The sequence below is a fragment of the Vulpes vulpes genome, chromosome 14, assembly GCF_048418805.1.
Source record: "Vulpes vulpes isolate BD-2025 chromosome 14, VulVul3, whole genome shotgun sequence".
Lineage (NCBI taxonomy): Eukaryota > Metazoa > Chordata > Mammalia > Carnivora > Canidae > Vulpes > Vulpes vulpes.
In genome coordinates, this window is record NC_132793.1 from 50,337,071 (window position 1) to 50,353,788 (window position 16,718).

A 16,718-nucleotide genomic window follows, 5' to 3' on the forward strand; every position below is an offset into this window, starting at 1 on the left:
GATTATGGTAGGCACCGTTTCTAACCAACGTGCTTTAGTTAATACTATACCACAAACACCTTTCCATGTTAATAAGGACCTATCATCGTGTTTATGGCTGTACTGTACTTTTTAAAGGACTTTTTTTTTTTTTTAAAGATTTTATTTACTCATTCATGAGACACAAAGAAAGAGAGAGAGAGAGAGAGAGGCAGAGACACAGGCAGAGGGAGAAGCAGGCTCCCTGCAGGGAGCCCGACGTGGGACTCGATCCTGGGACTCCAGTATCAGGCCCTGGGCTGACGGTGGCACTAAACCACTGAGCCACCCAGGGATCCCTGGTTTGATCAGTTTTGACAAGTGTTTATATCCCTGCAATCACCACCAAAGCCAAGATTCGGACTATTTCCATTAACTCCGAGAGCTGTTTCATGCCCCTTTCCAGTCATTTCCTACCTCAACTGCTCCAAAAAAAGAAAGACCATCATTACTTCATGATTTCTACCATAATACAGAAGTTTAGCTACTGTTAAGCTTCATAAAATAAAATCAAACTATATTTACTTTGCTGTGTTAGGCGTTTTTTGCTTAACAGGTTCATTAGATTCAGCCACATAACCACGTTTCCAGTGTTCATTCTTTTTCACTGCTGAGTAGTATTCCGCCGCACAAATACGCCACGCTTTTTTTTTTCATCTATTATATCGTTGATGGACATTTCAACTGTTTCCAGTTTGCAAATACTATGAAAGATTCTGCTCTGAAAATGTCTAGACAAGTCTTTCTGGGAGCACGTTCTCATTTCTCCCAGGGTCATGCCTAGCAGGAGGCTTCTAGGTCTCATTTCGTACACTTCCCTTTGGAAAACCCCGGTGACTTTTCAGAAAGCAACTGTCCCACTTTACCTCCCCACCAGCAATAGGAGACTTCCCGCGGCTGCACATTCCTACCAACTCCTGGTGGTGTCAGTATTTTTTATTTTTGCCATTCTACAAGGCCTGGGAGGGCATCCTGCAGTGGGTATGATCCGCATCTCCTTGAGGGCGCCTGTTAGGGGGCCCAAGCACACCCTGCTCCCCGCCGCTGCAGCCTCACCAACCTCCTCCTGGTCTGAACGTGCTCTTGCTAACCCCTGGCCCACGATCACAACTCTCCTCTCATAACCTGGAATCCGCGCCCCATAACTGGCTAATTCCAATCCCCCTTCAGGCTTCAGCCTGAATCCATTCCTCCTCCTGCGTCAGGACACCTTCCAAGCCCCCTTTCTTGCTTCTGTTAATAGGGAACGCTTTATTGTGATACTATGGTTACCCCCACATCTTCCCTGCTCGGCCTTGAAGACTGGGGTCAGGGGTGGCTTACTCACCTCCTGTATCCCAGGCTGCGAGCACAGTGAACCCCTGTAGAATGAATGATAAATAACGGAAGGCTTTGGAAATAAGGTAACAGTTCAGCAGAGTCTTGAAAAATAAGGCTGAGATTACCCAGTGCACAAAAGGGAAAAAAAAAAAAAAAAAAAAAAAACCTCTAAGCTCAACTCACTGGCAAATTCCTGAACATGAAACAGCATGTGTTGGAGGCCACCCATGTGGCTCGGCAGTGGGGGGGGGGGGGGGGGGGGGGGGCATCGGGGACCAGGACAAGCAGGCAGGGCTCAGGGCGACAGCGTGGCAAGCCCAGTGACACAGGAGCCTGTGTCTTTGGGCCCTGATGGGAGGCAGCCGTGAGGGGGAGGCCAAAGGGGAGGAGGAGAAGCAAGGCCCGTGACCCCAGCAGGAAAATGGTCTCGGGAGGAAGAGAGCAGGGGAGGAGGAGGAGGGGAGCAGGGGAGGAGCAGAAAGGGAACAGGGAAGGAGCAGGAAGAAGGGAACAGGGGAGGAGTGGGGGGGAGCAGGGGAGGAACAGGAGGGGAGCAGGGGAGGAGCGGGTAGGGAGCAGAGGAGGAGGAGGAAGGGAGCAGGGGAGGAGGAGGAAGGGAGCAGGGGAGGAGGAGGAAGGGAGAAGGGGAGGAACAGGAGGGAAGCAGGGGAGGAGGAGGGGAGCAGGGGAGGAGCAGGAGAGGAGCAAGAAGGGAGCAGGGGAGGAGGAGGAATGGAGCAGGGGAAGAGCAGGGGGGAGCAGGGGGGAGCAGGGGGGGAGCAGGAGGGGAGGAGGAGGGGAGCAGGGGAGGAGTGTGGAGGAGAATCAGGCTCAGCCAGAGGCTCAGCGAGGCGGGGAGAAGAGCAGGAGCTGGAGCACTGGGTCCCAGGAGGCGCAAGGGAGAGAACTCCCGGCAGGCGGGGGGCGTGCAGGGCCGTGGATGCTGCTGGAAGCCCTGAAGGGAGCTGGGGAACATCCAGGGGAGACAGTTCCGTGGGTTGGGTGGCGTGGAAGGAACGCGAAGCTGCATCCCTGCAAGTGAACTGGGCGTGCAGCACGTGGGCACAGGACACATACGCCCCCAAATACACACACGCTCCTGCTTCAACTATTAGAACTCAAATTACTTTCGACACCGGGGAATTGCTTTGATTCCTTTGATGCAAAGCTCTGTATCTTTAGGCTCTAAAGTCCATCCCAATCTGCAGTTTTCCCTGAACATCACAGACACACTGGAGCTCCTCCTTGCTCTGCGCAATTTTGCAGCAGCCTCCGGTCCAATACCCTAACATCTGACCTGTATGAAACGTATAATGAATTAACCTGCGTGAGAACTTTAAAGCCATATTTTTAGAGTGGAACCTGAAGTGTGCATCAATAGGTTTTGGATTCGTAGTCTTTAGGAAGGTCACCTCCAATGTTTCTCCGATTTCAATAAGCAAACAGGGAGCTAAGATAAAAGGGTAGAAGGTTCACTGAAATATAAACCTAGGAAAGAAGATGTAAGAGAATGACAGAAATATTAAAGATTCTGCATTGTGGGGGCGCCTGGGTGACCCAGCCGGTCCTATGTCTGCTCCGGAGCTCGGGCCATGACCCAGCCCTGGGTCGGGCTCCCTGCTTTGCAGGGAGTTGGCTTCGACCTCTTCCTCTGCCCGTGTTCCCTCTCTCAAATAAATAAGTAAATCCTTAAAAAAAAAAAAAAAAATTGCATTCTTGGCAAAGCAATGAAACTCAGCAATGTGATGAAGATAAAGTATCTCCGTTAACTGTAACTTCTAGAACCATCCACGGAGGACCCTGTTCCTCCTGGCACACACGGGAAGCCTCATTTCACACCCCCAGGTCCCCATGGAGAAGCCAGTCAACACTCTGGGGAACACACAAGTTGTTGTAGGTCCCAACACCTCGCCGGGCTTCTCCACGGAGCACCGGTCTCTACAGATCTACAGAAACTGCCTCAGTGTCTCAGAGCCCCAAGAGGAAGAATCAATGTGTAATACGCCGGGTATTAATCAAAGGAAATGCTACGGCTAATGGTTCAGCTGCCTGATTCTGAATAAGGATCCACATTTTGATGTATTATAAACATCATGCAGTATTTAACTGCGTTTAGCTGAAAACTGTTCAAACATGAAGCCGAACAAGTAAAAAGAATGTTAACATCCCAGTCATTTTCAAAAATAAAACAAGCATAGACGGAAAATGTGCTGACGATTTAATGGGAAGCAGTTTTCTTTTAAATCCACTGGATGTGTGTTACAAGTAGGCGCCACGACTATAACTGATTAAATTACTTTTGGTCACAAAAGAGGATAAAAAAGCTAGATGCTGTTTGCATGGATCTCCCTTTAGTTAACTAGATTCTCATTTTTTAAAAGCGGATAGAGCTGAATACTGCTGCCACAGGGGGTAGGAATCAAACAAGTCACTGCTAGAATAGATTATGGGGATCATTTGAGTTATGTTTCTGTTAAGTTCCCACAATCAATTGGTATTCTTCAGGGACAATAAAAGCTAACATGGAACTCTGCTGGAATTAACAGGTCCTGTTCTGCAATAGCTAGCTTGCAAATTTAGGTACAGACACATAATCCATAGATTCATCTTCAAAAAGGAAAAAAAAAGCCATCGCATAAGCATTATGCCAGCAGTCAAAAAAAAAAAAAAAATTCTATCAGTAACACCATTTAGTACAAGCTCAGAATTTTTAAATAATGAGAGCACATCTATATATCTATTAACCTTTCCCCAAAACATACATTTAGGCAAGGAATACTAAGAATGTCATGTTTAAGTAAGTAGAGGAAAAAAAAAGTTATTACCCTAGTTCCACAGATACATGTAGTAAGTGGGGAAGAAAAAAAAAAAAAAAGGAATGACTATGCCAAGAAGGGAGAAAATTCTGACAAAGCTTGACCAGAAACAGAACTCATTTGCCCTAATGTTGCTATAAAACACTATTTTCTCTGGGGCATCTGGGTGGCTCAGGTGGTTAAGCCTCTAACTTTGGCTCAAGTCATGATCTGGGGGTCCTGGGATCAAGTCCTAGGTTGGGGTCCTTGCTGAGCGGGATCTGCTTGTCCCTCTCCCTTGATCCCTCCAACCACTCATGCTCTGTCTCTATCAAATAAATTAAAAAAAAAATTTTTTTTTTTGAAAAAAGCACAAAGAGAAACCATATTCTCTTCAAACAAAATGATATCATCAAGATGAGGCCTAGATTCCAGAATATGTCCCAATGCCAAAACAGTGTCTGTCAAAAGAAATTTAAGGCCATGAATTGAGCGTTAGATTCTAATTTGCATTCCCACTCCCAACACCTTACCATTCTCTATCCTTGATATTAAGTGGAATCCGATGAAATTGGCATTTCTGTACATCAAAAATGGTCAAAAATTGGCCATCGATTTCACACAGCTCGATCCACGTAAAGTGGCCAACAGAATAGGAGAGAGAGAAACACGCACCAAGCTAGAGCAAGAAGGGGATTGTCCTTGTGCCGTAAAACCGACGGCATCTCCCACGGACAGTGTGCGCAGATGAAACTCAAAGGACTCTCGTAGGGACCAGCCACTGCCCTGCAAGAGGGGCAACGGGGAGCCCCAAGTCACAAGGAAGAGGACTCTGCGATCCGGGCAACAGGCTCTAACTGGGAGCGCCGGGATGGAGGCAAAGCCGAATCCTGGATGGACCCTGATCATGGTCTCTGTGTTCCACCTGAGGGAGAGCCCCATCCTGCAGAGAAGCTTCTGGGCCCGGGGCCTTGCTGCTGCAGAGGCAGCTCCCTCCTGCGTAGCGGGGAGGAATCACAGCAGCAATGCCAGGCTCCTCTGCAGGCGGCTGGTCTCCCCTCCACTCGGTGGTGCAGACCTTCAGGCAGGCCAGAGCTCTCACCTGGTGGCCAGGTCACCAGAGAGCCTTGCTCAGCAGACAGCAAACGCTTCACTAGCCTCCCCGTCTTCCCAGAGCCCCAGCTCCTCCCTCCCCTGGGCCGTTCCCTCTCCTCCCTGGGACCGTCCTCCGGCCGGGGGCCCCGGTGCTCTGGTGCTCACGCCATCCCTGCCCTGCGAACCCAGCTCTCCAGCGGCAGCCTCACTGTTGGCAAACAGCCCCCGCTGACTCTGGAGGGGCAGTGCCCTGGGAGACTCCCCGCGCAGCACCCAGGCCTATGTCCAGAGGAGAGGTCACGCCACAGGGATCACAGGGCCCGAGTCACGGAAAAGGAAGAGAACCATGAACGCACCGGGCTCTGCGGGGGGGACCCGCCGCCTGCCCTCCCTGTCCACCCGCACTTTCATTCTCTAAAGACTCAGGACACTGGAAAGGATGTATTGATTAGCGGAGCTCAGCTCACAGCTGGCCTATCTGACCTGAGGCAGGAGGACAGAGGTACGACGACGTGTGGGAGGCCACTTCCCAAGAGGAAATCAGGTGGCATGGAGGCTGGCCAGTCAGGATTAAGGCCCACAACGAGGAAACCAAGCATCCAGTCAGAACAGGAAGGAATTAAGACTAGTTACACTCTGTTTTGGGACAAATCCCAGGTGTACATATGCTATTGTTCATGGATGAATAAAAAGAAGTACCTGGACTTGAGGGGTACATCATAAAGAATGCGGAATTGAGGGGTTAAAAAAAAAACCCAAACAAAAAGTCAAAACCAAGCATTCAAAGCCAGAAAAGAACACGTTTCATTTCCCAGAGAACTAAATCTGAGTGCAGGGTAGGATGGAAGGGAAGAACCCTTAAGAAAAAATCTACCAAACATAGTGAATTTAACAAAGAAACCAAAAGTGCATGTGCAAAAGAGAGACTCAATAACCAGAAAATTAAAAAACAAAAAAAAAAAAAACAGAAAATTTAATCCCCAAACAAAGGAAATAAAAACAGCAAGTCATAAGAGCTGAAAACATTAAGCTAAAGATCCGTTTGAGTTGACAGGTGGAAAATTTAACAGTAAGTTATACACATACCTAGATACCTGGTCAAAATTTAAAATTTTATGGATAAAATTTGAAAATTCCTAAAAACATCTGAGAGGGGAAGTGGGGGGGGGAGGGGGAAGGTTATGCTCACTGAAGCAATACATTAAAAAACTTTAAGAAAGCATAAATTTTATAGTTACATTTTTCTATTAAAAGACGAAGACTCCCAGGATCCCTTTGAAACTAAAATCTACAGAGTGTCCAAGAGAAATACTCAAAGTGACAAATGAAAGTTAAAACAGCAAGAGCGTTTAATATTTATTAAGGATTTAAAAGTATGCCAGGCACTGAGCTAAGCATTTATTTGCATTTATTCAACCCTCATAAAAACCCAGTCAAACAGGTTCCAATATTATCCCCTCCTGACAAATGAAGAAAACGAGGCACAGAGAGGCTAGATAAATTTGTTCACAAGGTAGATGGGAGTTGCTAGTAGAGGAAATCGGGTAGCCTGGTTCCAGCGGCCAGCCCTGTGAACTACTGCTCTAAATTGACTCTTTTTAAAATAAAACAGGTGAGCAGCCCGGGTGGCTCAGCAGTAGGCGCCACCTTCAGCCCAGGGCCTGATCCTGGGGTCCCAGGATCGAGTCCCGCATTGGGCTCCCTGCATGGAGCCTGCTTCTCCCTCTGCCTGTGTCTCTGCCTCTCTCTCTCTCTCTCTGTGCCTCTCATGAATAAATAAATAAAAAAGAAAGAAAGAAAGAAAGAAAGAAAGAAAGAAAGAAAGAAAGAAAGAAAGAAAGAAAGAAAGAAGAAAAGAAAGAAAGAAAAGAAAAGAAAAGAAAAGAAAAGAAAAGAAAAGAAAAGAAAAGAAAAGAAAAGAAAAGAAAGAAAAAGAAATACTCAGCCCAGGAGTGCCCAAACCTCGTAGCCCTTGACCCATTGTGGATGCTCAGGAGCCAGGGAGCCACAGAATGACCGAACGAATGAGCTAATCGCAGCAAAGATCAGGCATTAACTCCGAAGGACTGATTTTTAAAAATAATAAAATCCCTAAAAATAAAAGGAAGGTAATGGGGAGAAAGTGGCAAAAAAAAAAAAAAAAAAAAAAAAAAAAAAGGTATAGTCAACTTCCGCTATAAATGCTTGTTTCAAAAACAGGAATTTGTTCCAAAGGGATTGATTATATTAGGGAGCAAATTGTGTACTGCTTAAGTGAAATTTTGCCCTTGAGAAAGAATAAGTGAAGAAGGCAGAAAGCTGTGCCTCTCTGAACCCAGCCACCCAGGGACACACACACACACACACACACACACACACACACACACACACACACGCCCTCCAAGGTTTACTACCCACCTCAGTTCACTGCCTATGTTCACCATCCTCCACGTGAGCTCAACAACTTCCTATCAGATTTGGATAACCCACTTTCTACCACTCCTGACACCCACTTCTACATGCAAACTTCAGGTCTTTTATTGTAGCATCTATGTATTTCTTAACCATCTAACATATGTAAAACTCTACCTGCATCTTTATTAGGTTCCCATCTCATGTGTGTGTCACTAGCAAAGTTTTTTTTTTTTTTTGGCAAAGTTTTTGAATGCTGTGCCCTGTCAAGAAAAACAAAGGTCTGATAGATAATGATGGAAAGCCAATTCTAAATTATCTTTAAATGTTTGTGACAACTTCCATCAAAATCCTTTTCTTTTTTTTTTTCTTTTTTTGATGCGGTAGGAAGAATTTAACAGATTAATTCTAAAACTCTTTGGGAAAATTAAGTGGTCACTCATTTAAAGATTTTTTTCAGTAAAGAAAGACAAGGGTAGATTTAAACTGTCAGCTAATGAAACGTATCTTAAAGCCACAGCGATTATAGGCAAGCAGAAATGTCCATGAAAGAGGTCAGAAAACCCAGAAATCAATGCATATTTAAATACAATAAAGACGGCACTTCAAGTCAGTAGGGGGGAAAAAAAGGGGAGGGGGGACAATTTAAATCTTAGGGAAGCCACAGAGCACAGCATGTGGGCTGGAGAGGCTGCAGCGGATGGCACACCAGCCAGGTGCATCCCAGCTGGGTGACCCTGGACGACCAGTGTCTTTATCTATAAAATGAGGACAGTCATTGTACCTACTTCACAGGACTGTTGCGAGGATTATCAGTTATCATTTGTGAAGTGCTCAGAACAGGCACTAAAACAGTGAGTGCTATATATGTGATATTAAATAAATAAAAGAAAGCAGTTCATGCTAAGATAATCCTTATGCTGCCAGGAGCGGAGGGGAGGGAGACACAGGGAACAGAACCTCCCATCATACCACATTATAAAGATAAGTTTCAGGATTTTAAAAACTGAATGATAAAAAAAAAATAAACTGGGGGGAAAAAAGGACTATTCATCTGATCTCTAGATTGGGAAAGACCTTTGAAAATATGACAGTAAAGCATCAAGAAAACAGATTAATGTATCTGATTACCTAAAAGAATGTTAAGTCTATATACCAAACACTAAGAATTAAGAAAATAACTTGAGAGAAAATAAGGGTCGACATATGTATATATGAACTTACAGGCTGGTAAGAAAAAAGTACACCATCGAACAATTCACAAAAAACTTTGCCTGTATATATGAGAAAATATGCAACATTAACAGTAATCAAAAATTCTAATTAAAATAGTTCAACCACCAAATTGGTCAAAGTTTTGGAAAAAAAATCACGTGGGTGGCCAACTAGGCAGAGACATTGGTACAATCCTATATGGAAGATAGAAGAACACTCTGAAACAATCTTTCCAGGGGTCACTTTGATTATATGCTTCAAAAAAACGTTTAAAATATTAAGCCCCTTTGACCTAGTAATTCAATTTCTGGGACAAAGTTGAAACATAAGGATTTCAATAGAAAAGGTTCAAGTCACTTTTTTCAGAGATGAACCAGAATCAAGGAAAAAAAGGATGTGAAGAAATGTTTTCAGTTTCAGATACAAGACTAAGAATTTTTACCCTCTAGAAATTCAACACTTGTTTCAATGTATAATTATTAATATTACCAAATTGGAAAAAAAAAAACAGTTTTACAACAAACCTTTTAACAGCATCCTTCTTCGGCTTATCTATAGAATCCCACCACTTTGAAAGGTAAGAAATCTCAGACCAGATAAATTTTCTCCGTGAGTCTTCTTTCAGCTTGATGACCATGTTATTAAAAATATACTGAGTCATCTCTCTAAAGTAGTCATCAAAAGTCTTCAACCAACCTAAATCAAGACATAAATACACAACAAAGGTCTGATTCATACATCTGATTTCAACTTAGTCACATTCCATTGCATCACCTTTGGATACCCTTAGATGTTTACATTCATATGAAGACATATTTTAAAATTTCAGAAATGTTTCAAGTAGTGATACTCCATTTCAATGGACATGAAATTGAGAAAGTCCCCAATTCTGAAACGACAAAAAAAAAAATACTCTGAAAACTGCACAAATTCAGAGAGAAATAAGAATAAAAAAAGAGAAAAATGACCTGAGGACAAAATATATTTATTTATGCTTAATAATGATAGTATCTCTTTCAGTTGTTTATTATTTATCTGTTATTTAAGAAATTTGCTTTGATTCTAAAAATCTGAGCAGTGTTAACAAGTTGGCAGTAGTATTTGCATAATGTGGAATCAAAACTGTATCCTTTCATACAACATCTGAAATTCCCTACCCATTTTAGTAAGTTAAATTAAGAAAGAGAAAATCACAAGTATAAACTATATCTAAAAGCCAACAGCAAAGCAATAAGGTAATTAACAGCACTATTATGAATACAGAGAAACAGAATTCAGCCAAGAACAGGCATTAGTTTCCAACGGCTGTAAATTATTCCATTTTTTGGAAGCACAAACTGATGCTAATCAAACATAAGTGTATACATGTGTGTCAAGTCTTTTTTCAAAAGAAAATTGTAGATATTGAGGACTTAGTTCTCTGACTTTTCCTACTTCTTTTCGAATATCTTTATTTAAAGATATTTGCAGTATGAGTATAAAGGGACATTTTTAACAAGACCCACAGGTCCAAGCATAGCCCTATCCATCAGAACATTAAAGCAACATGAAAAGTGGCCGAGGTAGGAACATACCCAGTTATCTATCTACCGGCCAAGTGGATCCTCCAGAGAACAACCTCTTATCTAGGAAATCCTATAGAAATAGGAGATTCTATATATCCAGGCTAAACTACTGCTCTATTTTTTCCAAACCCCAAACCTGCAGGAAGGCTGAAACATTAAAGGATCAACTGATTAGTTCTTTTGTCTATAACTAAATTAATATTGCAAGTACACCATACTGGCTGGGAAAAAAAATTAAAATGGTCTAGGACAGAGAAGACGATACAACTATTCTAACAATGTAAATATGAGCTTCTGAAAAAGGGCACTGCCTCTCTGGCTGTATTTCTCCCTTTTACTTTAACTAAAATCCATTCATTCTACAGTTATTGAGTGAGCATGTACAAAGTGACTGGTATGAAGCTAGAAGCCAAACACGAATGCAGTGTAAAATATTATTTACAGGACCTTCTTGATCTGGGGCATTTTTAAGGTACTTTTCAGAATGCTATGTGGATAATTCAACTTTTCCATGTTTAATAAAAAGCCTGTACCTACAGAAAATTCAAAGATACCTCACAAAATAGTTTGGAAAGAGTCCCATCTTGCCTGGCAAAGATACAAACCTGGTCTCCTGTCCCAGAGCACGAAGCTAAGATCCACATCATGATTCCCAGGGACAATCAAAGAAATCTAACCTATCCCTAAATGGGAATGTTCTAACCCACTGCTTACCATGACAACATCCAAGACAAAAAAAAAAAAAAAAAATATATATATATATATATATATATATATATATATAAAGCACTCAGATCTATATATATATATAAATATATATATCTAGCTCAAACACTCAGATCTGAGTCCAGGATAGAACATAGCACTTGATAAATATTAGTTGCTATTATTAGCATTATCATCTTCATCAGTCTTTAATTACCCCTTCCCCATCTCTACAATCAAAGCATGTAAAAGAGGAAATAAAATATATTTCTAACATGTAAATTTTGAAAAGTACACATTTATTAAAAACATTCAAATAAACTATTCTACATCTCAAACGCGTTGGTAACCCAAAATTTTGATTTGCAGAGAATTCATTCTATGCCCCTGTTACGGGCCAAACCGTGTCCCCTCAAAATTCCCCTGTTGAAATCCTAAACCTCGGTACTTCAGAATGTGACTCTATCTGGAGACAGGGTCTTTCAAGAGGTGATCATGGTCTACCTAGGTCAAGAGGATGGGCCCTAACCCAGCATGTCCTTACAAGGAGCAGCAATTAGGACACAGACACACACAGAGGGAAACCACGTGAAGACAGAGGGGGAAAATGGCTCTGTGCACGCCAAGAGGAGAGGCCTTCAGGAGAAACCACCACGGCTGACACCTTGATTTTGGACTTCCAGTATCCAGAAACGTAGGGAAATAAATTTCTGCTGCTTAAGCCATCTTGTCTGTAGCACTTGGGTACGGCAGCCCTAGCAAACTAATAGAGCCCTAGAAAAAAATTGGCATTGTTTCTATCTGAAAAATAAAGATTGCAATGTGGGGAGAATTTATTTTACCAAGTACCATCATAATATCTAATTGAATATATATCTACCTCCATATTGCAAGACTAAGCTAAAAATCAAATAGATGTAAGTAACACCCACTTCTGTACCACGCTATTGTCATATACGTGCAGCAAGGACCACGTACATTCTTGAAATGGCTCCATGACAATTACTTGTCTTCAAGATATCACATGTAACATTTACCTAAATTTTAACAAAGGTCAACACTAAGCCCCTCATTATTTGGCTGTTAACTCAGTAAGAGAAAAGAACTATGAACCATGGAATGACTCCAAAATTAATTTAATAATAAACTCTAGTAGTCTAGCATAGAAAGCAAATTTTGAAGAAATCCTCTTATGAAGATGACTAAGGAAAAAGGTTCTTTTTTCTTCTTTTTTTCAAATACAACTACTTGTTTTCATCAGTTGTAATTTGTTATTGGCTAAGACTCTTTCAAAGAATAGTTTATCACAGGAGTTTCATAAAGAAGTCGCAGTGACTGATGAATCCACTTTGCCTTCAACAATCATGCAGAAAATATGTCCAAGATATTTACGTGAGCCAAAATACGTGCTCAGAGATGTCAACCTAAAAGCCTTCCATAAAACTCATCTATAATAGATACTAATATCACTACAATATAGCACAATTAATGAAGAATGAACTAAAAGATAGCCTCTTGCAGTTTTCAATATTGAGTAATATAACAGTAAATTAGCTTTTATTGCTCTTATACAATAGAGTAATCAAGTATTCCCTTTTACACCGAATTGGCTCTTTCTTTTCCTCAATTACTGTAAAACTACAATTGTATATTAACATGAGACCAATCGGAAAGATAGTATTTTATGAAGAGTTGTATGGGATGAATTTTTGCGACATAAAATTATATCCCTACCTCTGGATTTAATCATCTTAGGACATTGAGTTGCAAACTGATTTACTTACGCGGTCAATTCACAGCCTTTTTCTTTCCCTTGAATACACTTGGAAATTGAACCAGGGCTAGCATAGTGCACAGAATACCTTCCCACTTACTCTTGTTTCCCCGCTCACAACACTCTAACCTGTGAGACAGCATTTTAAATCTGGGTTTCACCGTTTATAAGTAAGTGGGGGAAATATATCAAACCAAGAATTCTTTAATCAGAATTTCTAGAGGGCGGGCGTAACTCCAAATCTGCTATTGCTTTCATTGCAAAAAAAAAAATGTTAAGTTCTAAAATATAAAGCACGGTGAAGTTGAAAACTCTCCTGCTTATTTTTAATGTGTGTGAACAACTGAGCACCTCGTAACTGTTCACTGACAAAACACCATTTTTTTAAAAATTTGACTCTTGGTCTAGTTTCAAGGTCTAAAGACTTTGTGGTGGTCTGATCCTCTCAAGGAGCACCTAGTTTAACTTGGTTCAAGGGTACACAGAGCCCCAGTTAAGGACCTGGGCAAGGGGGTCCCATCCTGAGCCCTGCACACTCGAGCGATCTTCCCAGTCTTCCTCTGACCAATTATTTCCAGACAAGAAATGCACAAAGCAAAGACCCTGCCCACCCAGAGCCTGCCCTGCCCTTCTGAGTCCCAGGGTCCAAAAACTCTGTGTTCCAACAGCGCCAAGCCAGGGTCTAGAGCCGGCCAGGGGCCCTCTATGGGTCTCTCAATGGAGCAGTCGGCCTGCAGGTGCTGACCTCCCCAGCCTGAGCAGTGCGCAGGGGGTTGCAGTTTGCAGGGGTGTGGGAAGAATGTTGGGGTGTCTGTATGCAAAGCCCCTCCTGGTTTAGGACAGAGCCGTTTCTGGGGAAGGGGGCTGGGCTGCCCCAGGCTGGCTCTTCCACACACACACACCAGCACATTCCAGTGGGGAACTGGAGCCTGGTCAGTCTCAGTCCACACATGGCCTTCCTGATAGCTGTGCTTATTTCTCAAGGCACGAGGGAAAGACCTATTTTATTTAGCAATGTATCAGTTTGATTTTTAACTTTTAAATGTTTAAATCAAGGCTCTGAGAGTCTCCAGGTATTTCTGCCCCAATTCCTACAACCTGAACTTCAAAGCAGTCAATTCTCATGAATCCAGCACCTGGTATGAAGCCTAAACCATCAAGAATTCAGTTAAGTATGTGATAGAAGAGTGAAATGTATGGCCCAAAAGGCCGGGGCGGGGGGCGGGGGTTGATATATGAAGTATAGATACACACTTATTCAACTAGAAAGGAAACCAAAAGGAAAAGACACAGCACACTTAATCAGTTCTAATGCATTCACTGTTCTGATACTAACCTAATAATCTTTGACCAATTTCTTTGAAGGTTCTATTTTCTATTTAAAATGGCTCTGTCGGGGATCCCCAGGTGGCTCAGCGGTTTGGCATCTTCCTTGGGCCCGGGGCGTGATCCTGGGGATCTGGGATCGAGTCCCGCGTCAGGCTCCCTGCGTGGAGCCTGCTTCTCCTTCTGCCTGTGTCTCTGCCTCTCTGTGTGTCTCTCATGAATAAATAAATAAAATCTTCAAAAAAATAAAAACTAAAAATAAATAAAATGGCTCTGTCAGCCCTAACATGACTTAAACACATATCCCAAACAAGGCATGCCCCTCAAACCATTGCTACACTGTTGTGATTCTAACTGCTATAATAATGACTTTTGAGGGACTACATTTATTCTACTCAGTTAACTAGGTACCGTTAAGAAAACATAACAAATTTTGAATCAAAAATAACTACAGCCAGATAATAAACATTTAAAAACTACAACTTAAGGGGATCCCTGGGTGGCTCAGTGGTTTAGCCCCTGCCTTTGGCGCAGGGGGCGTTCCTGGAGACCCGGGATTGAGTCCCGCGTTGGGCTCCCTGCATGGAGCCTGCTTCTCCCTCCTCCTGTGTCTCTGTCCCTCTGTGTGTGTGTGTGTGTGTGTGTGTGTGTGTCTATCATGAATAAATAATTAAAATCTTTAAAAAAATAAAATAAATAAAAATAAAAACTACAACTTAAGCTTTAGGTTACTTCGGCTTTGACATAATATCCTCAAATTTAAAAATAAATACAGGGGATCCCTGGGTGGCTCAGCGGTTTAGTGCCTGCCTTTGGCCCAGGGCATGATCCTGGAGACCTGGGATCGAGTCCCGTGTCGGGTTCCCGGCATGGAGCCTGCTTCTCCCTCCTCCTGTGTCTCTGCCTCTCTCTCTCTCTATGTCTATCATAAGTAAATAAATAAATCTTTAAAAATATAAATAAAAATACAAACAGGAATCATAAAATAAGAAAGCTTATTTTAGTAATTAAGTTATTGTCTGCCAACAAATGGCCAACAGGTTTCTTCCATCAATTCTCAAATCCTTCCATAGTTGACTACGATACCCAGTCTTACACTTAAGGTATCACATACCATCTTAATTGGTATTATCATAACTCAAATTAACTTTAATTTCAACATTTCTATTTTAAGTTAAGCATAAACCGTGAAAGAGTCTTAATCAACGTCCTGTTCCAGTGTATTTCTTCAAACACAAACGAAGCCTCTAATAAGGCAAAGCAATAAAGCTAATAAATTTAAAGGACTCTATGGTGAAAAATATGAACGATACGCTGTTCCCACCAGGAGAACAGGAGAGAGATTCTCAGAATAGTCATCATCTGGATGGAAGAAAAAGGTGGTAGTTCCCAAATAGAAGGAAGAACATATGGAAAAGACACTAAGCCATGAAGGTCTGTGTCCATTTCAGGGAGAGTGAAAGAAAGGCAGCCGGCGAGGCTTGCGAGGCAGGTACATGGGAGGAGTACGGAGAGAAATAAGAATAGAAGTGGGGGTCAGATCCCTGAAAATCTTCTGAACCATTCTTGATTCTTACTGAAAATTTAGGAGGAAAGAAGTTAAGAAGTTAAGGTCTCCTGATCTGTGCTTTCAAATATGGGGGCTCTGTAAAGGAGAGATGAAGATGATAAAGTAGAAAACAAACAGGAAAGGAGGCCCCTGCAAAAAAAAAAAAAAAAAAAAAAGTCTGCCAAAAAAAAAGTTTGAGGCCCGAGGAGGCAAAATGAAGAGAATATGCTAACTGACGAAAGCTTCCAAGAGAGAGGACAGAGAGAAAGTCAAAGATGGGGTTGGGGTTTCCCAAAGATCTACGAGACTTTGGAAACCTATAAAACCTGCTGAATCCTATAAATGCTTCTGAACTTAGGTTTCCGGAATAACCTCACCTTTTTTCCAGGTGATTCAGTGTCATCTAATAGTGTTCAAAGCATATCAGCTTCACTTCCACTAAGTTGTTTGAGATACAGCACTTTTTGAACCCATGTAAGATGCTGTCACTGGAAATTCTATCCCACACCACGGGAGCCATCAGCACGACTGTCAGGACAGCTGGGGTTTTGTTCATCCTGCAGCTGTATACGGATAATGTCCAATTGTGACCCCTTACTATGCTGCTTTTCTAAATGCCCTTTAAAAGACCTGTGTACCTCGATATCTGACACCTGCGATTGTGAGATCAACCTCCACAATAATTTCTAAATCTGGGCTACAGTTACTTCCCTGCCTTGTTAAGGACTCTACCCAGGAGCGTCAGTTCACACGGAGTAGGACCCTTCAGGCCTACGAAGTCTTCCCCAAACAGAGTTTAGTGATTTGAAATGAAAATGGAAAGGGTCCATCGTATGAGAGACATGGTCAGAAGTAAAAGGAAAAAGTGACTTCCTTTCGAGGAGTGACTCTTAGGATAGGAGGCTGTTTAGCCTTACCATCCAGCAAACGCTGGGCAAATTATCAAAGTTTCTCAAAGAAACCAT

The 16,718-nt window shown here is 42.3% G+C and overlaps 1 protein-coding gene across 1 annotated transcript in view; it reads right to left on the reverse strand.

Annotated features, from left to right (window-relative positions):
• The window catches only part of MAN2A1 (mannosidase alpha class 2A member 1), a 159,637-nt gene that overhangs the window by 108,377 nt on the left and 34,542 nt on the right, over positions 1–16,718 (reverse strand). The window contains exon 4 of the mRNA XM_025992803.2: positions 9,359–9,530. Within this exon, the coding sequence (XP_025848588.1) occupies positions 9,359–9,530 (172 nt within the window). The remainder of the gene's footprint in view (positions 1–9,358; positions 9,531–16,718) is intronic.